The following is a 24688-nucleotide window of genomic DNA, read 5'->3' as shown; positions in this document are numbered from 1 at the left end:
GCAATTTTCTGCTACATTTTGATTGTCTACTCTGACATTGATGTGTTAGCCGCTAAGGTAACAGCTTAGACAGAGACCTGTTGTGAAGACAGACATTTATGAGGTGTGAGTAGAGATTGTAACCCTAAATGGAGCTGTGTTAAATTTTGGAAATCTTTTATTAAATATAATCTACAAATCAGTTTGACTTTTTTGTCTCATCTATAACATAACCAATTAAGTTAAGATCGGTCATAATTTCACATGGCATAAAAAAGTTTTATTTCTTTAAAAAAATCAATAAATAAATAACTGGCGATTGCATAAAGTTACAAACTTTACAGCAATCACTCCTCCTGAATGATCAAGTAGCAACAGCAGTCAGGTGCATCCTAGTTGAGTTTGCAGCAACCCATCATAGTGAGAACAGTGAGAAACTCCACTTTGAAAGGAAGAAACCTCCTGCAGAACCCTGGATAAGTGTGAGCAACCATCTACTTATTTATCCTGTTTATCAATTCTAATGATCAGAGAATTCAAACCAGTACAGAAAATATCAGTTTAACTAACAGGCAGAATGATAGTCTGCTTTTCTAGTTATGATGTCGGCTAGTTGTGTATCTGAGAGATATGAACAGTTAAAATGCATTATGTATTATGAAATGTAAGGCTAGCATCAGAGAAACACAAGCTTAGGAGGAAGAATCTAAATGTTTTAAGGCATCTATTTGGATGGATACTGGGTTTAATTGGTATACCGTAATTTGGCTCTCAGTTTGCATAAAAACCTAGAAACCCATAAGAACTGTTCTGTTAGCAGTCTCTGGTGAAAAAAGTTTCAAAGTGTTATTTATACTTTCTTCATCAGGACACCAGAGGGCAGCATTGGACAGATAGGATCTGTATTATTTAATGCTGTTGATTCAAATCTTTTCTGTTTTGATCTTGTTCCAGTTCACTGAAAGTTTCCCTGTGGGAACTGAAACATTTGAATAAATTTACTTAACATATTTACAGAGTCACAAATTAATAAAAATAGACAATTATAATAATATAAAAAGACTTTTATAAATTATTAGGCAGAAGTTTCTATTGCATCTTTTCATATTTTACACATGATAAAAACATTAATGCTTCAACAAATACAGGTGACCTTCATGTACATAAATTTGTCTTTTTAAAACCATCTGAGCTAGATTATTTTGCTAAATACAAAAGTAACAAAGACAACACAACATTGCTGTGTCTTATATAAGAACATAGTGCAGTAAAACCAGTTTGTCCTACTTCTGATCAGTACTTTAATTTTGTTAAATGAAGCAGCAGCATTTCACAAGTTTCCTTCACATCTGGTTTATTCCAGTTTCTGTAGATAGATCTGTCTGACCCGCCATCTGTCCAATGGTGAATTAAAGATTACCAACAAACCTATAGCTTATGATTTCTATTCAAATGAATGATACTATGAAATCTGAACCTGAAGCATTTTAGCCAAGAGGGGGTTTCTTTGTCAAGAGAAGAATAACATCGAGCCAAGAAGAAAAGCAGGAAATAAAAATAGCTCAGATAATAAATGTTTGGCATCAAATTACCTTTAACAAGATATAATAGAGGATAAATTAAAGCATGTTTTAAAGTCACAAAAGATAATACCCACAGAAAATGTTTTTCAGTTCTTTAATAACTTTGCTCATCACTTCAAAGGTGGATCCACCCTGTAGGGGAAGTTCATTGAACTGCTTTACATTTTATTCTTCTAGTCATCAACCACAACTTCTTGGAATGGCAGATGTGGTTAGGAATGAAAACATACCAGCAAACTAAAAACTTTGTCTCATTTCAGTTTTTCCTTCAGCATAAAACATACATAGAGAACTTCCATACCTAAAAACAGAGAGACATGTTTTTTGCTAATGTAAAGAAACGGTCTAATGATTGCAAATGTGGGGATAAAAAATGTTTTTAACTAAATGCTCAGATATTTAGAGAAGAGTTTTACCTCTGCCCAGCTGACCACCGTTAGCTCTGCTTTCAAGTGATGATCACATGGCCCCTCCACCTCACCTGGCTACTTTATGCTCCCTTCATCACCTGCAGCCTGAGGCCTCCACCTTGATTGAACCAGTGTCTCTGGTAGGTTTGTAAAACAGCTTCCAGCCACATGAAGTGAAAATGCTCTCAAAATACCTGTGCTTGTGTAATACTGACAACTTTTGCGCTTTCAACATTTTTTTTGTACTTTGTTCAATTAAAATTGTGCATGCTTAATTCATTACTACATAGACAAAGAAAAAAAACTGTAAAATTGTTTAATAGAAAAAAACACTTCCTGCAACTACATACAAAATACAATCTGATTACAATACAAAATAAATGTTATTATTAAATTAGGCAGAGTTTAATACATCTTTACAGACTTGCTATGAAGAACTGAAAATGCTCCATACAATCAAATTTACTGAACAGAATATTTTCTTCTGCTCTAAACTTGTTTTAACTGTTAGAGTCCAGATTTGACTTCAGTCTGGTTTCTTGATTGAGTCTCTCAGACAATTCAATGTTGTTGATGGGAGCTGTAAGGTAAAAAAAGAGTTAATCTTTAGGAGAATCTACAATATAAGTTGTTTATATTAATAAGCGATAAACAATAAGAGGAATGGAATTTGTCAATAAATCAAACTGTGTAAGATCCATCACAATTTGAAGAAGTGCTTTATTTAATGAGAACAAATAAACAAATCTGGGAAAAGATAGATTTACACTTTGTCTGAGCCTTACTCATTGCTTGTACTGAAAATGGAAAATACAGAAACCCAAAATTATTTTTGTGTTTGTGTCATAATTTGAATAAAACAAGTTTAGTTTTACGTTCAGATTATGAGTCTCGTCCAGCTCATCACTGGAGGTTTCCTCACCTTTCCCATTTTTGATGACTGTAAATCCAACAGCAGCAACAATTATAACAAGAAAAACCACTGCAGCAGTGATCCCAACTATCATGCCAATGGGCTTTTCTGGACAGAAAAACGACAACAGATAAACATGTTTACTAAGAGATACTTAAACTGTAGATTAAGTTCTACTGAAAACTGTTAAGAAGTCAGTCAATAATAATAGTAGCAGAGAATAATATCTGGAAAGTCTGTTACTGGATTTATAAAGTAATTTTATCCTCTTTTGAAAAGGTTCAGTAATGCAGGAGAATAAGGTTGCATTTGAATGCCAGATAAACTTTTTTTCAGTGTAAGGGTTACCAGAGCAATCAGGGTTAAAATGACTAAAAACAACAGATGTGTTGTTGAAAATGTTGTGTTAATTAAACTTAAAAATATTATAACAAACAGAACATCTTTTCTTACCCTCATCATTATGTTTCTGTGTCTTTCCCCAGTTGGTTTGGATCTTTTCTTTCTCCAGTCTGTTGACAACATCATCATTGACATCCACCAAATGAAACACACACTCATATCTTTCCCAATCTTCAGGGTTCACAGATGAAACATTAATGTCTGCTCTCATCTGGAAGGTGTTATCCTGGTTACAGAGGATCTCTGTTTCATCCACACCGTCCTGAATCTCCTCTCCATCCTTCCTCCAGAACATCACAGCTTTGTTGGGATAGAAACCAGTAGCGGAGCAGCTGACTGGAGAGTCAGGAGACTTCTGGAGGAGAAACACTGAGGGAAGAACTGAGGAGACAGATGGCAGCTTAAGATCTACCATCAAATAATTTTCTATTATGTAATATAAAATTTAAAAATCATGTAAGGAAATGTGAAGATTGTGAAAAACTCTAAAAGCAGTTAAAGACACAAAAACAGAATCCCTTTTCTCATAAAATATTTAGCTTTGAGATAGAAACATGACAAAGGAAATAAATGATTTAATAAAAATCATGAATACAACAATTAAAAAATAGATCTTTGGGGAATGAATGACTAAAACTGTCTTCAGCTGTTTTTAAAATTAATATTTATTGTGACAACAATATAAAAAAAAGAAGAAAAAAAGAGGAGCAGATTACACAGTTAAGTTGTAACAGTCTGGAGAAAATTATCCTTTCCAGATTTATGTAGTTCAGATCTTGGTTGTTTTTATGGCTTGTGATCCAACATGTTTTAATCAACTGATGAAAAGTCAGTTTAAGTTTTCATGTAATTTTTTTCAGTGCACTGAATCTGTGTAAATGTGACACTAGAAATGTGACCATTTTTCCTTACGATTTTCCTTGTATGCATGCTGCGCTCTGTCTCTGAAAGTAAAAATGTTTGTTCACATCATGCTGATCCGACTCACCTGTGCTCTGCAGGGGGCCTTCGTTATTGGCCATATATTTCTTCAGCCAATTAGGGCATATTTGATTTAAGAAGTCCTTGTTACGTTTCAAATGGTATGCAGATTCATCAGCTTCCCATTTTGGTTTGATGCTGACAGCCTGGGGAGTTTGAGGAATCCATGTCAACTTCTTTGGGTCAAATTTGATGAAGTCTGCTCCATTATATCCAAACTGTAAAAACGAGGTGGTTTCTTTTGTCTTTTCCTCCCATTCACAGCCAATAATAACCTGTAAAATGTGAACAGCTGGAGGAGAAAACAGAAACTGAGATTATGAATCAAATTTATTAAAGGTAAGTTATTGCAGCTCAATTATGAATATGAGTCTCTTTACTGTACCTTCACTTTGGTTCAGGTCCGTTAATATTCCCATCTTAACCCTGAGATAATCAGGCATTATTTCAAAACACTGTTGAATGTACCAATCAGCAATCTGTGACTCAATGTTCATTAATTTTTGTCCATATTTTGGGTTTGCTCTAATATTTTTGTTGCTGTCGCAGTAACTTGTTGGCAGCTTATCCACCTGGGTTGTGGTTACAAAGTCTGGAAAATGAGGGAGTCCAGAAGAGGCAGTAACCAAAACTGTCAGCGAGTGTTTTTCTAGAAGAGAGATTTAAATGTTCAGCACGATACAGACATGATTGACTTCAGCAAGTTTTTGAATGGAGCAAATTATGAAAATCAAAATAAACTACAAGGAATAAAAATAGACAACACTTTTAAAAAGGGAAAAGCAAAACTTACCTGCTGATGAAACACCACATAACAGCAGAAAAAATAACATCCTCATGTTGTCACACACAAGATAAGTGGTGATGTTAGGACTGAAATCCTTTACTTTTCCTCAGAAACTGTTTATCTAAAGGGAAAAGAATGATCTTTTTAGAATCCTTGCTTTGTAAAATAGAAAATGTGAAACAACCAGAAAGAAAAGCGATGAAACCTGGTTGTATAAATTGGCCAAACTGATGAGCATCAGCACCGCATCTGGTGCATCATATCAGATGATCCGGTCCTGTTTTTATGGCTTCCTCACAACAAAGAACAGCTGCTTTCTTGAAAGACGGCCTCTCACCACCAAGCACCGACAGAGCACCGACAGAGCACCCCACTTTACTGTAAAATATCTGAAGGTGGTTTAACTTGCAAATGAAAAAGGCAAATTTTAAAAATTGTATTGGTTTTAACTCAGAAATTAAAGTTTATGAAGTTGAGATAACAAGAAACAAGTTATCTAAACGTTGTTTTTTAGTTCACTAATGGCAAATTGTGAGTTTTAACTTAATGCTGTAATTTAAACAAGTAATTATTTCACAATATGTAAGAGAAAAAACTGTCCTCACATTGTTAAAGAGAACATATTTCTCTATTATTTTTACTCACAGTATCAAGTTATAATAACAGCTTGTGGGGGGTGCTCCGGTGGCGTGGAGGGTAGCGCGCACCACACCTGGAGGCCCTCCGTCCTCGACGCGGCCGTCGCGGGCTCAGTTCCCGGACCCGAAGACATTTGCCGCATGTCTTCCCCCGTCTCCTTCACCCTTTCCTGTCAGCCTACTGTTGTATAAGGGACACTAAAGCCCACAAAAAGACCCCCTGGTGGGGAAAGAAATAAATAAATAAAAACAGCTTGTTTTACATAATTCTTGTTTCAAATTCCATGAACAATTATTCTGATTATATAATAAATTTCATTAAACACCGCAAATAAATTCTGCTCAAAAACATTTAATGTGAACAGAACATTATCCTGAAACTTTACAAACTGTCAGCTGCATTAAAATAAACATTTGACTTAATAACAAACAAGAGGCAGATCAGTGATCAATGATCAATCACTTCCATCTCAGGATACTAAAACATGCCGCTAAGCACACTGGGAAATTGTTCCTTCTCTTGTCTTTTTCACCTTTATGTTTTTTTATGCTAATCTAGAAACTCCAGTTTACTCAGCTCTTGTAGTTTTGAGAAAATTAATTTAAAATAGTTAACATAACACAGATAAATTTATTTTACTTAAAGAGTAGAAGATAGTAGACACAACTAAATTTGACTCAAATGTTTTGCAGTGTTCAGGCTCATCATTCTCATTTTTAGGACTTCGTTCTGCCAGTTACTAAACTTTTGTCGTGAAGCCGGTTTGTCACCTTAGCAACCATTCCTGTCCTGCGTTGATGAAATGAGGAAGTTATGGTTAAATACTAACCTTGAGTGAACCTCTGGCATTGATTTATGCAAAAAGTGCACTACGTCAACATTTCATGTTTGGAAAATAATTTGTATATTTAATCTGTATCAGACAGGGAGACAGGGACCAACTGGTGACAGAGAACAGAGGATCTGATAAAGAAACAGAAGAACAAAGGAGCGTTTTGTGAAGTGCATCAATCCTTTCACTGATTTAGCCGTATTGTTACTATTTATCATCTTTTAGCTCCTGTGTAGCTTGAACTCACTAAGAAGTTTAATCCAGACACACGATCAGCAAACCATAATTTCTTCATGTGAGATACTGTGAAATACTTGAATACATATGTAATTACATCAGGTAGGGATGAACATGTGAAGTGAAACCAGATTTCACTTCATAAGTGAAATCTGGTTTTGATCCAATGACGGTTTTGTTTCTGAGTGGTTGAAACTCTTTACATGGAGGTGAATTTACAGTTTAAAATAACTTTCTTTAGAAAAACACAATATAGATTTGTGGGTAAGCTAAGAAACTGTTAGTCAGTAAAAAATGACTTGTTTCTTTGCACCCATTTATTCCCATTTATTTGCACCCAAGTTCGACACACGAACAGACGACTCCAACTGAAGAAGAGTACAAACGCAAAAACATATACTCCTAGCATAACAGTGCCACCTAGCGGAAGAACATGTAATACAAACTAAAACAAAAGAGTAACAGGCACAATCTTTGGATTTGGAAAAGTTTTTTTAAGTCAGTTCCCACATTACTGGTGAGGTGTGAGGAGTAATCAGATGTTCTATCAGTTCCTGGAATGCAGCTGGAATTTTGTTTTTACATTTCTATCTGGCTGTGAGTCATTTTAGCTGCTCCCAGTCTGGCTGATCAGGTTGTCATGTGTCTATTTTTGGTCTTCAAAAGAAATCCAGAGGCATTTATATTGTCTGGCCATGAACATAACTTAGACTAAATACAAATTATGCTTTGGTGTAACATAAGTTTTTGCTCTTGTTTTAAGTAACAATACTATCTTTTGTGGAACTATTTTTGTATCTCTGTTGAAGAACTGCTCCCTCTTTTCCTAGAGACAAAATAATTTAACTCTACAGCATCCAAGTTTTTTAAAAATATATATTTTGTTAGGGATGTTTTGTTGTGAATTTAAACACAAAGAAGACCAGTTTGGGGAGATGGGAGCATAACAAAGCATAAATAAACATACATTCTCATTGCAATAAAAAGAGAATATATTATAAAAATTCTAAGTCTTCAGAACAAACATTTTTTAAATGTTTATTTTTTTCCCCAACAGGATTAAAGTTTACAGTAAGTGTTAGCTATAAAACGGAAGAAGTATAACACTACAATACAAACTATTTGTAGCCTCACAAATTAACAATTTTATAAACTGAAATATAAGTTTAAGCAACAGTAGTACAATTATTAACAAGTGCATTAAAGCGTCCTCCAAAAATGGAAATAAACTCCCTGAGTAAAATCAAAACTTGTACTGATATTCAGAAATATTTCTACATCAAAAGATGAGAACTTGGCTTCTCAGACTTAGTAAATTATAATTAGGATTGTAAAATTTAGTGGATCCCAGTCTCTGGTCTTTGCTCAGCTATTTACAATTAATGTAAGCTACAAAAGAAAGCCAAGAAAGAAAATAATTTAAAAAACGTAAATCCACTTCTTGAGTTGTAGGTTCAGTTCTTTAGGTTCTGCTTCTCAGAGATATCAGAGTCTCTTTCAAGAGCTGCAAGATTAAAAGATAAAGAATCAGATTTTCTCATGGACAATATAAAATTGTTGGTTTAAAGATCAGGACATGATGAATTATTTTCTATTCATTACTACAATACACATAATCTCATTTTGAATTCTGTCCTTATTGCTCCCTTCATACATTGCCATAATATCTTTATTGTGATCACTTTATTAATGCTGTGTAATGATTAATATTTTAAAGCAGGAGTCAGAAAAACAACCAATTGTGTCAAAAACAACTAAATAAAATGTTCACCTTTTATCCTTTTGCGATAAAGATATGCGACAATCATGGCAATCAAAGCACAAATAAATATTCCAACGACGGTGGTGAAGAAGGCAACGTTACTGGGATTCACTGGAAAAGACAGAAAATATATATTTATACTGGAAATTCACCTTTTCACCATTTTGTATCTCTGATACTATTTTGTCTGTACATTTAATCACTGTTTAAAGAAAATGGGAAAAAAGAGAAACTAAGGCAAACTATCCACTAATCTCTGTTAAAAGTAGATTATCTAGTTAATAAATAAATGCACAAATAATCATGAGCTTAATAGTAAAACCATCATTGTAAATAAAACTGTGGCCAATTTATATTAAAGGAACTTTTTATGCCTGAATACATACAAGTTTTAATATTTATCAAGCAAACTTTAACAAACCTGTTATAATAATAATAATACTGTTTTATTTTTAAATGCACTAGAGATTGCAAAAACATAAAAATTGAGATATTTATTCTTACTCTTGTTGGTTTTAATCGCTGCTTCATCCAGTCTGAGGATGATTTTGTCTTCAGCATCAAGGAACTGGAAAACACAGTCATATCTCCACCAGTCTGCAACAACGACTGAGGAAACATGCAGGTCTGCACTCATCTGGAAGGTCCCATCGTTGTTGGGAAGGATCTCCTCATGGTTCATGAACTGATGAATCTCCTCTCCATCTTTCCTCCAGAACAGCCTGGCTTTGTCAGGATAGAAACCTGTAGCGTGGCAGGAGACTGGAGCAGAGGGAGACGTCTGCAGAACAGACAGAGAGGGAAGCTCTAGGTACAGACAAGAATAATGAGAGAGTGCCAAGATAGCAGATGAAGGGGTTGGGTAAAAATAGATGGATAGAAAATAAAATGTTATTCACTGAACGGTATAAAATAAGAAGGTCGTCCTCCAATAAGCTCCTGTTTGTTGGAGGAAGAATGAGGCTGAATATTGGTTAAGTTGGAAAATGTTAAAACTGAGGTGCGAAAAAGGGAGGAGAAATTAGAAAAGATTTTATTCAAAAAAATAAAATGATGGAAAATTTGTATTTCTATATCAACCAGGAGTCGAGTTAACTAAATATTTTATATGTACAAAATTGTTTGTTAATGACTGAAAACCCTCTTGGTTCTTTTAATTTTTTTAATGATAGTCTTGAACTACAATTCAAAAGCAATGTCTGATTTATTGGCTATTTTTCAATACATATTTATATTACTTATGTGAGTATCAAGTTGGTTTTTTTTCAATGAGCATTGTGGACTTCTCAGATGTAAACAGAGGAATAATTGTGTCCACATGTTTGAGAGTATACATGTGATATTGTTATATATTATAATATATTTAGTATGAATGAGCATTTGAATATCCACAACATCCATCCACCCATTTTTCTTACACCTTGTCCCTGTAGGGGACTGGAGGTGCTGGTTCCTCTCTAGCTACGTTCCAGGAGAGAGGCGGGGTCACCCTGGACACATCGCCAGTCTGTCGCAGGGCAACACAGAGACAGACAGGACACACAACCATGCACACACACACACACACACACACACACACATGCCTAGGGAGAATTTAGAGATATCCACAACATGATGTTGACTTTTAACATTCAGATATTTTATTTCTGGGTAACAAAAGAAAAAATCTTGGACGGTTTTTTTAGTTTCATATTTTTATATTGTGTTTCACAGATATTTAAATTTGAATGAAGGAAATAAATTAAAAAGGTTTGTCCATGTTTGGGTAACTGTGCAAAAACCCAGTGAACCCAGAAACTCCCTAAAGTGAATCTGGAACACAATGACAGCATAACCCTGTGATAAAGTTTAAAGTGCTTCTGGTTATGTTACCTGTTCTCATCAGAAAGTTTCTCCCATAGTCCAAAGATCTCTTCAGCCAACCAGGGCACAACTGAGAGATGAATATCTTATTAATGTCAAATCTAGCTCTGTCAGAGTCCCAGGCCAGTTTGGTGGGGATGGCTTCTTGTTTTAGAGCAATCCATGACAGCTTCTCCACGTCCAGAGCAATGAAGTCTTCTCCATTATAACCATACTGCAAAACACTGAAGAGCTCTTCAGTCTCTGTATCCCAGCCACAGGAATCAATCCACTGGAATACATGGACACCTGAGAGAAACAGAAAATCAAATAATCACTGACTAAATATGCTTACATTCAAAATGACTGCAAAGTGTGATGCAGACTTGTGCTCTTCATATAATTTGTTGTTTTTTGTGTTTTATGTCTAGAGAGCAGTGTTTGTTCAAACTACTCGATTTCTACAAATTATAGGTCACGTTGCTGTTCATTTGTGTGCTTTTAAATTTTGATAATTTAATAGTCCCTTAAGTTTCTGTCACATGATGAACTGGAGCTACTGTACCTTCAGGCTGTTTGAATCTTTGTTTCAAATCAGAAATCCTGGCCTGAAGTACGTTCGGTAGAGTTTGATAACACTTCATCTTGAAAAAGGTGAACAGTTCCACATCATCATCAAAAATTTTCTTCACCCAGTCTTGTGTTATTCTAAAATCTGTCCGGTTGCAATAAGCGACCAGAGATCCGTCAACCTCCGCAACAACCTCAAACTGAGAGAAGTGTGGGAGTCCCGAAGATCCAGAGTAGTAAATCTTCAGAAAATGTTTCTCTTTAACCAGAAAACATACAAATAAAACACATGTTTTAAAAAAGGATAAATACATATTTTAAAAATACATTGCATCTGAAAGTACTGACCCGAAAATCCTGATATATTAGAATTTTAATGTGAACTCACCAGCTGATGAAAGGAGACAGAAAAGAAGCGTCAATAAAAACTTAATCATCTTGTTCCACATCCAGCCGCAAAATGAGCAGAAGACGAGCTGCGCAGTCCCGTACAGTAATGCTCTCTGCGCTCCGTTTGCTTGAAATAGCAGCAACAACACTGTAAAACATTCGTGCCGCATTTAGTTGTATATACTCTCTTGTACTCTTTAAGTTAAATACATTTGGCAAGTTTTAGATTTTGAACCTGGAAGCGTGTGTTTGTGAAAGATAAACTTACAGTAGTAAGTCTTGTTAACTTTTTATTCATTTTGTCAAAACCTCCAGTTGAATAAATTGGAGATTTTAGGTCAACACTTTAAAAAATCGAGAGAAGAAAAAGACAGGAATTTCCCAGTGTGCTTAGCGGCATGTTTTTAGATCATGTGTTGCACCTTGAGTGAGAAAGAAGTGCATTGCATTGACTCTTGTGTGTGAAAAGGAACAAATGCAATTTTAAGGCGACTGAAACTGACAATTTGTAAAGCTTTAGAATAATGTCCTTTTCACATGAAGTACATTTAGCAGAATTCATTGATATTAGTTGAAATTTATTATTTGATCAGAAATTTTGTTCATGCACATTGAAATATGATTTTAAATTGTGTAAAATAAACTATTTTAACTTGATACTGAGTAATAATAAAGAAAGATGTGTTCTTTAACTAGATTAGGGCAGTTTTTTTCTTGAGTGTTGTGAAATAATTACTTGATTTAAATTGCAGCGTTAAGTTAAAACTTACAATTCAAGATTAATGAACTTAAAAACAATGTTTAGACAACTTGTTTAACGCTGTTAAATCAACTTCATGAATTTTAATTTCATAAAGTTGAAACCAATACAATTTTCTTGTTGATTTGAATTATATTTTCAAATCAACAACTCGTCTGGACTTTCATTTGCAAGTTAAACCACCTTCAAATGTTTTACAGTGAATACCGAGACAATATTGATGAGGTGTTAAATGTGACGCTATTCTTCTGGTGAGAAAAATATTTAATAATATTGCCAGTGTATTTGTTGCCAATGTGAAACAGAAAGTAAATCAGGTCCTTTTATTTTTACGGTTAAATCTTTGCCACTTCATGCCAGATTTTCCGAGGGACTCACTGAAACTTTCTGCTTTAGTAATGGTTGGAGAATTTAATTACATGTTTGGCCTATTTCAGATGGGTTTTTTTTATCTTCACCGTTTTTCTTTTCTCGTTCGGTTTTTATATTTCTTAAGAGTGCATTTTTGTGTTTTACCCTTAGAGGGCAGTGTTACTCAAACTACTGTATTTTCACACTTTCTGTTTGCTAGTTTGTATTTATTTACTTTAAATTATTTTTTTACTTTTGTGCAATTATTATCCCAATAGACAAAACACACAAATTATCTGTTATGAATACATCTTCTAAAGAGAAACCTGGATACACAAATCCTTTAACATTCCCAACTAAGCTCAGAACCTTGTAATGATTTATTCCTCTGTTAAGGGAATTAACTAATGATAAATGTTGACCCTACTCTCTGAAAAGTAGTCTTCTTATGACTTCGACTACTCCAATCTTTAAACACATACTTTTGTGGTTATCAAAACCTTAATAATCATCATCAACATCATTATAGGAAACATAAAATTACATGGACAATGATGAATTATGGTGGAATATAATGCTAGGTGGCATTTAATGCCCTGATGGCTACTGGATATAAATTATTCTTAAATCTGTTGTTACATGCAACACTGGGGTGATATTAATGTTTCTATGATAAAACTGAAGCCTCGGCTTTCAAGTGTCTTTCAAATTTTCACTCCAGTTAAAGTCAGTTCATTAAAAGAGTGCAATTTGCAACAAATATTGAGACAGAAGACAAGATGTTACACACACATTTAGATTTTATGTTAGCTACACAATGCGGTGCATATCTGGTTTTTTTTGCCAAAGCTCAAGCTTTGGAGATAGGCTGAAGAATGTCTGTTGACATCAGTTGTCAAGTTTGGCCACAGATTGTCTGTTAGATTGATATCTGTACTTTGACTGGACCATTCCACCCTAATGCTAAGCCATTCCATTATAGTTCTGGTTGATATTTATTCATTTTCCTAGTAGAAGAGTAACCATTTGATCCAAACATAAACTATTTTGCAGCCTCTAACAAGTTTTCTTGCAACTCTGCTATGCATTTATCTGCATTTTAGGTCCACAAGTCTTCTCATCAACTCAATCCAGCATCCCCACACCATGATGCTGCAACCTCTGTGCTTCACCCTACAGATGGTGAGTTCAGGTTGCACAGTGTCAGTTTTCTTCCACATGCAAAATGCATGTGGGCCAAAAAGTCAGAAACTAGAGTTTCTTCCACATGTTTGTAGTAGAAAAGTGCAAACAGGAAGACTTCCTTCCTTTTGATAATGACTTTTATCTCTTTTTGCTCCCATAAGGGTCAGTTAGTAGTAGTTCCGTCATCACATTCTTTGACCTGAAATGTGGATCTCCTGCCTGCTACTGTAACACCAGAAAGCCATGACTTGGTAGGTTTGCAGGTTCCTATTCTCTGCAGAGCTTCACATCTGACCCATCTACTGTGGACCTTGGGCTTCATTATTCTGTTCTTTCTGTGAGAAACCTCACAGAAAGCTGGATTTAAGATGAAATTTAGGAGCATCACAGTAAAAGAGATTGAATACAAATGAACAGATTTCTATTTGTAATGAATATTCAAAACCATTTTTTCTTTTCTTTCACTTCCAACATTATGTCATCCTGACAAAATGTACATATCACAACAAAAATAATTTAATTTTCTGGCTTATTTAGGCAAGAAAATATGTTAACCTTAAGAAAACATGACTATTAAGACTGCAGTTTAGTTTAAAGTTGATTCTAGTTTATTTAAACAACGCAACAAATTGTTTTGCTCTTATTCAGTGAGGGATTCATTAGATAAATGTCTTGCTTCAACAAAATGTGCAGAATTTGAGTTTAACTTAGCTGAAGTTAATCCAAACACAGAAAAGCAATGAATGTTCTGTTTTCTTTTATGCATCCAGAAACAACATGCTCACAGGAAAGACAGATGTCAGACGCACTCCCAGACAGACAGACATTTGAATCAATCAATATCCTTGTCATTAAGTAAAGTCTCCTTCAAGTTCACACGTTCTCGGGGGCGTCTGCAGCCGGCTGCTCATTTTGTCCAGGGGAACTCCGCTGACCCCTGAGCCACAGCACGGGATTGTCCTGATGCAAATCAGGAGGGGGAACCAATTCATCGTCGCACAATTCGATTAGACATCTGCATATTGAGCATCTGCACACAACGAAAATCTGCCAATATCTGTCCCTCCATCCCCCCATCGGCCCCCAGTGGGGTAAGCACCCCGTGACCCCGAGGGCAGCCCCCTGTCCCTGCTCCAAACCCTCCGCCCTCTGTCTCTCGCTCTTGTCCCCTCCTGACCCTGTCAGGCCCGGCTACAATACCTGACCCCGCCCCAGAGACGAGACGAGTGGAGTTCAAGGTAAATATCCTTTTCTCTGCAGCCGTCTGCCCGGGCCTGCGCGGCCCCTGTCCGGCCCTTGTCCAGTAATCATATGCACCGCTCTTTTTCCACACTTTTCACCCAAACAGACAGATGCTGAAAATGTTTTTTTCACAACAACCTCCTTTAAGAGGACACATCTTAATGGCATGCCTTCAAAATGAAGGTTTTCCTTTCTTTTGAGAGTTTCCATTGTAAGTAGCTCCCATTCAGAAATCCTGGCCACTCAGACTATTTCCCTCCTTTTTTCATCACTCATTGATTCATCTGGTTTCTTTTCAATATTCAGAAGGGATGCAAGCAAGTCAAGAAGTTTATAAAACATGCTTAGCAACACAAAATAAAACTGGAATTAGGTATAATTAAACCAAAATTTCAGGGTTTATTTTAAATCATATATGATTATATTATTTAATTGTATGTTGTTCAAAAATATATGGAGGGATTTAACATTGTTGCAACTTCCTGACATGGATGTGCAACAGAAACTGAAAATCAATGCAAACACTTCTGTGTGACTTCTGATGAACAGACTTAACACAACCAGTGGCGCATCTCTAATAATCTACCTGAGATGGTCAAAGTTTTGCAGGCGCTTCAGGAATCTCCCAGCAACCAAATCACTCGCCGCTGGTTTGAAAGAGAACTTCTTCCCTGAGTCAAATTAGCAATCAACATGGAGAGAGAGAACAAGTCAACGTGACTTTTATATCTGTTAAAAAACATCCAGTGTGGTCAGAATGACCACAGTGATGCTCAATATTAGTACAATCATCTGAACCAGAGGAAAGCTGCTTGTTTCAAACAAACCTGCTTGAAAATATTTAAGAAAATAAGGCAACATAGTTTATTGTTTACCTGGTTGTCTCTCCTTTACCAATAAGAGAAAAACACCGAAAAGCAACTGAATGGATGACAGAGCAAGTTAGATTCCAACTCCTGAAAAATATTGATCAAGTCATATTTTGTCAAAATCCTAAGCTTAGATAAATCAAACAAATTGTCATAAAGGGAAACTAATTTAAGAATTTAAGTAAATACACAATCTGTAATTAATAAAGAGACAAAATCAAATTAGTTTTGGAAGCAGCATAAGTCCAGTTGCACATAGTTATGAGGACAGTACTGGTTTCCTGTGTGGAGGTGGGAGAAACTTTAGGAGGGATCAATTGGTTATGATGAGGGACTTCAACAGAAACCCTTTCTCTCTAGAAAACACTTGACTGAACATTGTTCAGTTTTATGAAATATACACGGATTTCTTTCATACTACGTCTGAAATAAAATTGGAACTATTTGGCTTCTGTTTCAAGAGACGCAAGGAGAAATCCAGGAATTGAACTTATTACTGCCATGTGTATCGGCAAACCTAAACACACAAAGCACTTTGGAGGTAAATGCCAGCTTGGTAATGCCTTCATAAAAGACCTTCACACAAGTTTTTGTTTCCAGGAAAACGTCTGAGTTAATGTCAAAGCTGAAAGTGGAAATGGCAGTAGAGCGATAAAACAAACTTGAATGGGTCAGTTTGGGTGATTTTACCAACAATGTAGTGAGAAACGTCCAACTGAAATGTGCTGGAAAAACTATTTCCTAAACTGTACATTTGTTAAAAGCAAAGCAAACACACTGACAGTTTAGGAAAACACATCACAAAACAAGCATTTCATCAAGATTTTTATGTCATTGTAAAGAATTATGTGAAGATTGACACAAAAAGGGATTCAGTTGCCTTAAGACGAGTCTTAAGATGAGGGAGTGGAAAACCTAAAAGGATCTTGGCTGAAAGGACCAGCAGGACTCTTACTCATTGCCCATCTGTCACCTTTGGTTGTAGCAAGTGGGGCAGGTCATCTCAACCCTTTACCGCTTCATACCATTATAGTTTTGGAGGATTTTTACAGTAATCTTTGGGTTTCTGCCTGCAGCAGGTCATTTCTAAAAGCCACATATCTGCCAAGGGGGGAAGGAAGGACTTGTACCGCCTTTTACAACTTACTGTTTAAAGTCATTTTCTTTATTCCACCAATAAATTGCTGTGAGGAAATATGATTACATGGTTCCAACAATTAGGATCTATCTGGAGGTCAACAATAATTATTATGGTTTTAAGGTTCCCAATCTGTCATGCAATAAGAGTTAACTTATTGGGAGGACTGGGGATCAGAACCAAAATATAAGGAAATCTTGTGCAAATTAAAGTATCTATAAAATAATGTACAGTTGTATTAAATTGTACATGAGTTATGTCTATTATTCACAAAAATACTTAACTACAGTTGGAAATTAACTGACACTCTGTGGTTTGTCTACATGGTTAAGGAAAGCAGGAAGCAACAAAGTAAGACAAGATGGATATATCAACTGGTGAGTCGATGATTTGACCTAGCGCAAAGGTAATTAAGTTTTCCTAGTATTATTCTCTCTGTTAAATCATTGACTTAGTAAACATTGGGACTCCTAATACAACAAACCTCTGGATCTCATCTCAAGCCTCCACTGGAGAAATGATCAGAGCTTCAAGTTTCGCTCTGAGTAAGACCACCACTGCCCAACCGGCCCGGACTATTTACCTCCTTCCACAAGAGTCACTCAGATCCTCCATTCTGACTTCACTCAACATAAATCACCTATTTAGTCTCTTCAGCCACTTTCACCTATTTGTAAGCCAAAAATCACCAGGGAGCTGTGCACTTCCACCTACCAATCAGTCATCCCCCAAAGCCACTTTGAACACATCGGCTCATTGTTGTGGTTTCATCAGAAACCACAACAAAGATCTGGCCTCTCTAAGACAATTAGATATTTTGATGTTTGAGAGAAACACTTACCTTGACAATTACTCTCTGTCCTCTTTGTGTTTCTGCTTTCTAAAGCTCTAAATAAAAAAAACTTCTGGGACTTAATGCATCATTTCTGATAACCTGGTCAAGTGAAAGTTTTGGGAATATTTTCCTCTCTTTATGATATTTAAATCAATTTTAACATATTTCAAGTGTTTGTTTTGCACAAGATGTAAACATTCTGGGATCTGCAGCCCATAAACTGAACAAGGCGGAAAAAGTTCATTTGAAGGTAAACAAATTGTTTTAATTGATTCATGTTTTACTTTGGTAGTGATGTTTAATTATTTATTGTCTTAGATTAATCTCCAAGTTAAAACATTTCATTCACCAATGTTCTACGATTGGACGTCAAGACTTAGGCATAAATCCCAAACCTTCGGCCTGCCGGTGCAAACGTGTTCAACACCTTCCCTAAAGCACACAAAAAAAATATTTAATGGTTTTCTGTTAATATGTGCTTTTGATGAGTTTGTACCTAGTCTTCCTTTTTCTTGGCAGGAAGTGAGTGTCAGCAGCTCTTGGTCATAAAACGGGTTTTGGTCGAACTCCCAGAGTTCTGTGGTCAGGGAGAGGACAGAGAATCTCTGTGTCACTCGCTGATGGCACGGGATGTGAGGCGATCGCTGAGAATGTCAATAATTGCTCAAACTGAGCACGATCTGATGAAAGTTCAATAGAACATCCTGATCATCAGTACCAGAATGGTAAAACAGAACATTTTAATCATCTTAAAAATAAGATAATACTCTTACACAAAAGAGTTCCACTTCTTTGTCAATAGTAGTTGAATACATAGGTATGTCACACAGAAACTGATTATGATTTTTTGAGGAGTTTATATTCGCAGTGATGATAAAACTATAATAGGAGAAAACTGCACTGCCAGTTTTACTGTTTCACCAAAATGTTAAAACTGTGTCCATCCCAACGGCCCAGAGAGGCACAGAACGTAGAAACCACAGGAATTAATGGGGGTGTACATTCTTTTTATCAGGACTCTACTGAAGGTACATTTACAGAGATGCATTGAATATTGATTGTTGCTTTATTACAATGTAGTTTATTGTAAGCAACCATCCAGGAGGATGCAAACATATTTCATATTCCATAAATAGTTTTGAAGAAATTAGAACAAGCCAAAGAAAACAAGCCAAAGAAAACAAGAATTATATCATCCAAAACTTACCAACGTTTTTTTGGGGGGGGAATTTCACAATTTAAAAAAAAATAAGTAAACTGATGTATAAACTGAATATTATGCACATACAGTATAATTGAAAAAAACAACTTATCACACACTACTCATTGCACATGATGTGATGCTTCAGTGTGATACATTGATGCAGTAATGCCTGCAGCCTCATCAACATTTGATCCTGTTAGGTAAATTGTAATCAGTCAATAAGAAGCTTTAAATAGGAGCAGATTGTCAATGGATTTAAGACTCTAACTGAGGATATTTAGGACTTCTGAAAAAAGGAAATATTGTCAATTGACTATCAGTAGGCAGTGGACTGATTCTTGAGTCAAGAAAAAGAATATAACAAAGGAAACTGAAGATGGATCCAAGAACACATCAGGGGAAACGAAACAATTTCCAGTTGCCTTTTTTTGTGTCAGTCTAATTACTGCAACGTAATGAAACCAGCTTTGCTTTTAAATACAATCAGTCCAGAGAAATCCCCAGTAAATAATGGATGAAGCACCTTCTTTTGTTTCTCTTCACCTCAACTCAGAACTTGTATAATCCATCTTCAGTAAAGCTGACAGGAGAATTTTAATAACTTACTGGCAAGACATTTTACTCTAAGCGGTTTCTATGGGTCCTGTAAATCTTGAACAAGTCTGAAACTGCCAAATGTAACTAATGTATAAACCTTGTGATGTCTAGTCCTAAGGTTTTAAGATTTCTTCATTCAATTGGGTATTTTCTGTGACGGTACTGGTTCCGTCTTTGTCTCAATATCTGGACCATCTGGACTGAATTTTATACAGGGCTTTTCTAGTCTTACTCACCTCTCTAAGCACTTTACACCAGAGCCACATTCACCCAGTCAAACTCACTAATGTGCACACAGAAAAAGCTAAATTAATCTGATTTATCTCAAAAACTGATTGAGTTGTCAAAACAGCTGTCTTCTAATTTTATCTGCTGGAACTTGAGGTTCAGCGTTCCCCCATCGGGAAATATTTGTAGCTACATCGCAATATTCAAAAGCCTTTGTCCCTCATCCTATTGCTGGGAGCTGCGTCTCAGGGCTCGTGGACAAAAGATGTCAAGCGGAGCGTTGGACTTGGCCTGCCATGTCCTCCTGAGGCTGCTCCTAATCCTATTAATATGGCCTATGGAAGGGTATGGATCCTGCACTCCCTTCATCCCTGAAACTATTAAGGTCTAAGGGGGGACCAGTGTGTTTACTCTGTGCAATGTGTGTGAGTTAGTGTGTGTGTGTGCGTGAGTTAGTGTGTGTGTGTGTAATTGCATTGTAAGCGCCTTCTTATCCACGTTGTCATAATGTGTTATCCACTGATGCGGCTCAACATTTGCCGTCTCTTCATTTCGCCATGGAGCAGGTAGACATTTCAATCTTTAGCCTTTCACTGCAGCTTTCTATGTCAATGCTACCTGAACTGATCATCATTCATCTCTAGCATCTCTAAAAACACAAACAATGAAGGCATTTTTGTTTAGAGCTGGAATTTATATAGAAACAGATCACCAAATACCTCTTGAAGCTTTTATCACAGAATTAAGCCAAAACTGTAACATTATTTGATCATATGATGAATATTAATTGAATACTTTATAAAAGCATTCTCCACTATGCTTTCCACAGTTGCATCTAGGAAAGTAACATCTCATCCACTCCCTCATTTTCTTAATCTATATTATCCTCTCGGGTCACAGAGGAGCTGGAGTCTGTCCAAGCAGTCAACTGCCAAGAGACGTGAACCATGGAGACCACGCCATGTTTTATACCTATAATGTTCTGCTTGTACATCCTTAAGGTTTTTTTTAGAAATATGTTATTTAATATGTTCCTTTTTGAATAAAACCAATAATTATGTCTAAAATCAAATAAATCATCAGATGTTTACAGTCTGTAATTTTGAAGTATTTATTAAACAATAAAGCCACATCTATGTCATCATAACCTGATCTGTAAATAAAACTAAATTTACTCAAAAACGTTTTTACCTAACATGTTGGAGAGGATAAAGACAAATCTAAAAAGCATAACAAAAAGCAGAGAATGAAACAACACATGCAACATGTCTGGATATTACAATTAAAAAAAAAAAACATGAAAAACTAAAAATAATTTATGCTGTCTGCTGATGGTTACCTTAAATCTAATTGGACCAGAGAACCGGGTCTGTCCTACTGACCTATATCAGCCTGCACCAGACAAATCAGGGCAAAGTTTTTATGCAAGTTATGATGTTTTTCTGCCAATAAAGACCACATTTTAAAATACAAACTAATAACATGTTGCACAACAGAACGTGCAAAAAGCAATCAATGAAATTTCATATCTATCAGGATGCATTAAAACTACTTTTTCAGCCGTGGAATATTTATTTACGACACAACTTTCAGTCACATAAGAATTGAGTGCAGGAAGTTGGATAGTATTTGATTAAATATGTAAATATTTCTTGTGTTCTTCATACATTGTTAATACTGTTAAGGCCAAGGCTTCAGCAAGGCCATGCCAGAAAATTGATGACAGCCAGTTTTATCCATTCCTCAACCTGTTTGGATGTGTGTTTGGAATCAGTACGTCAGTGGAACACCAGATTACCTCCAACTTTTAACTGTCTAGCAGTTTAATTTAAAAATAGTCCTTATTCTTCATTATTCTGCTTTGTTCAGTGCTCCACAACCATACCAGATATTGGTACAGTGTTCATCTGTGCATGAAGGCCTTCTTCAAATCTCAGTCCCTTTTCAACATCGATCTCTGGTTTATCCATGTGGGCAGCATGCGTTTCTTTTCTACTTATTTCCCTCTCAGTCCTCATTGATGTTAAAATCACTTCACTACAGACAGTAAGGATGTGGTTCCAGCATCTCCAGTTCATGATAGGCCAGAGCTTTGGTGTTTCCTGAATTGTTCCTAACGACTCGCAAAAATTTCCTTTCCCCGAAAGATAAGAACTTATGTCACATAAGTAACGATTTTACAATATTTAGAGTTTCAACCAAAAAAATAATTAAAATACACATTAAAACTGACAGTGCTTAATCTGATCTGGTTAATAAAATCAACTAGTTTAGGTGAACGATTTATAAATATAAATAAAAAACAGTTGTATGCATTCGCTCTTGTATGTAATTCTTCATCTGTATGGATTGGAGAAAATCCTTATTAGATTAAAACTTGTGCGCACAGTTCTTGTGTTTGAAAAGAATTGTAGTTATTTTACTGTCATCATTAAACACTGGAGAAAAGAAGGTTTCAAATAAATAGTTAAAAGCCCAATGAAAAATTTTGAACATTGTTTCTCCAGCACAAAACCCATTAAGCCGTCAAATACAAACTCTTTCAAAGAAAATAATACATGACTGCTGCAGTTATTTTTGTGTCCACAGCCACAAAAAAGAGAGACTGTTTCAAATCAAAAAGGTTCAGATTCAACGTTTTGACTGTTTTATGAAAGTCTATGGGACTTTGTTCCATGTAAGGATATTATGGCGGCTCTTTCCCACCTTCTGTCCATGATTTTGATTCATTACCGCTTTCAGTTTGTTCCATTGTCTCAAAACGTTTTTGAGCACAAACTGAAATGTTGTCAAAAAGGCTTTGTTTGGTCTGGGTATCGAACCCACGGTGGCCACACAGACAGACACACACAGCCGTCCACGGAGTCACATTTGCGCGTACATTGACTGGAGTCAATTGCCTGTCAAATGCTTTGCGCGATTAGACGTCAGTAAGGTAGAAGGCCTAATGGAGGGAAGCCCCCCCACCCAAAGTCTGGACATTGTGGGGGCCCCACTCTGTGAAACCATGGACCTTCATCCACCCTTCACCCCCCTTCTTTTTCATCTCACCGCCCCAGTTCAATGTTAATGTCCAGTGGTGTCCACTCTTCGGACGTCTCCCTCCAGAGCAGAAAAACCAAGAGAAGAAAAGGTGAAAAAAGAGAAAGAGAATGAAACTTTCCCTCCTTCTTTTCTCACCCTGATCGCCTCTTGTGTGCTGTCCAGCTGGCTGTGACCCCTGACCCCGCGACCCTCACTCCTGACCCCTGGACCCGTTCCCACGCCACGCCTTTTTGTGTCCACCTCACCATGGCAACACCTTGGTCACTGCTGCTGCCACGGTAACAGATGGACAGAGGCCTGGAAATAACTTCATTCAGCAGAAGGGACAATCTGCCCTCGCCACCCCCTCCCTTTAGTCCCCAGTTTTAAACACACACACATACTTATACACACACACACACACACACTCAGAGCACCCCAAACACCAACTTTGACACGTCCTGAGCCACACTCAAACACCCCAATCCCTTTGGATCTCTTTCCTCAGCAGGAGCCTGTGGGTATCAGGCCCTGATAGAGTCATTAACACAGAGATCCCAGATTCATCCTGGCATTTACACGGACATACATGGAAATAAGGATAAGTATCATTTCATCTGAAAAGCGCATTAAAAGAACCCCAACGTTGCCCCCATATCCAGATTTACTGCTTGCTGCTTTTGATGGGTTGGGGCGTGGGCCAGCTTCTTAGCGGTGTTGTAATTATTTCTCTGCTTCTTTTATTAGCTCTATTGTTTTCTCACATCTTCGGGTGTAATGAGGGGTTCGTGGAGGGGGGATGAGTTGTAAAGAGACAAAACTGAGCAGCAGGAGATCTGTTTGCCAACTCAGAGACAAATGACAAAGTTAATAGAATGGCCGTGGAGCTCAATAAGGTGCAACAAGAAAATGAACTGCAACACTTTAGTGCTAATCAGTAACTAACCTCCAAACAAGACTGCATGTGTCAGGCCTCCATTTTTTTCTTTTTTTGTCAGAGAACATCTCCCAAGCTGAGACAAGGAAAAGATTAAAGGGGTATTGTGTGATTACTTGTCTTGAATAGGGAAGGTTCATGCTGTTTAAACACTTTTTGTCTTTGTAAAAAAAACTATGCTCCTTTGGGTGCCATCTTGTACTTCCAGCCAAGAGCAAATAAACAGTGAACAATCAAAACGGCACCTACAGACACTGACGTCGCTCAGCTCATGCACACAAAATTATTTTGAACTTTTGACAATGTCAATATCAATCAATATGAGACTTTCGTTTAATAATTTTTAGGATTTATTTGAAGTTCTTTAGAAATTTTATTGAACACCTCAAATTAGTTCATTCTTAATTAGTGGGACCAACTGGTCCGAGTGGCGAGCAGGTGGGGGGAGGTTGGGCATCATAAGTATCCATCAAAAGACTGACCACTGAGGCGAAATCACACAAGCGAAGCTACTTATTCAATTTTTCGTATCCCCCTTCCATCCCTGCATGCATCTGCATCCCACTATCTTTTCCCTTCACTTTCCCTTCACCCCACCTCCCTTCCTGTGTCCAGCACCCCCTGATTTTACCCTGCACCCCCCATTTCTCTCCCACCCCTCTGCCTCTTGCCCAATTCATTGTACCAAAGGAGATTTTCTCCATTGAGGCCCAGTCTCTTAGGTAACCCCAGCGCTGCATGAAATGAGGGTAGAGAGAGAGCGAGAGACAAGGAATGAGTGAAAGAAGAGGGAGAGAGAGGAGAAAGAGGGCGGGGAAACCAAGAGGAAATGTAAAGGCGGAGGGTGGGCCCGGCAGAAAGGGTTGAAGAAGGAGAGGGAGAAGGATGCAGGATCAGAAGAGGCAAAAGCAGAGAGAGTGAAAGATGGAGAAGTAGGACAAGTGCGGTCAGACGTCGACAGCGATGCAGCTAAAATTCGACCCAGAACGAA

The 24688-nt window shown here is 36.8% G+C and overlaps 2 protein-coding genes across 2 annotated transcripts; both read right to left on the bottom strand.

Moving 5' to 3' along the window:
* Nucleotides 1-2271: 2271 nt before the first annotated feature.
* LOC122843202 (major histocompatibility complex class I-related gene protein-like) lies at nt 2272-5444 on the bottom strand. Its single transcript, XM_044137801.1, has 7 exons — nt 5261-5444; nt 5062-5176; nt 4654-4917; nt 4276-4560; nt 3339-3668; nt 2895-2993; nt 2272-2552 (listed from the first exon to the last, which is right to left on the bottom strand). Exons 2-7 carry the CDS (start codon nt 5105-5107, stop codon nt 2473-2475), a joined length of 1104 nt encoding a protein of 367 aa, XP_043993736.1. The 5' UTR covers nt 5108-5176; nt 5261-5444; the 3' UTR covers nt 2272-2472.
* A 1191-nt stretch (nt 5445-6635) lies between these two features.
* Nucleotides 6636-11661, bottom strand: LOC122843204 (major histocompatibility complex class I-related gene protein-like). The gene is made up of 7 exons (XM_044137803.1): nt 11596-11661; nt 11326-11475; nt 10933-11196; nt 10398-10676; nt 9030-9332; nt 8535-8636; nt 6636-8267 (listed from the first exon to the last, which is right to left on the bottom strand). Exons 2-7 carry the CDS (start codon nt 11384-11386, stop codon nt 8218-8220), a joined length of 1059 nt encoding a protein of 352 aa, XP_043993738.1. The 5' UTR covers nt 11387-11475; nt 11596-11661; the 3' UTR covers nt 6636-8217.
* Between the last annotated feature and the right edge of the window lie 13027 nt (nt 11662-24688).

This window comes from Gambusia affinis, linkage group LG14, assembly GCF_019740435.1.
Source record: "Gambusia affinis linkage group LG14, SWU_Gaff_1.0, whole genome shotgun sequence".
In the NCBI taxonomy this organism is placed as follows: Eukaryota; Metazoa; Chordata; class Actinopteri; order Cyprinodontiformes; family Poeciliidae; genus Gambusia; species Gambusia affinis.
The sequence above is the reverse complement of the archived record's forward strand: the minus strand, read 5'-3'. Positions and strand labels throughout refer to the sequence as shown.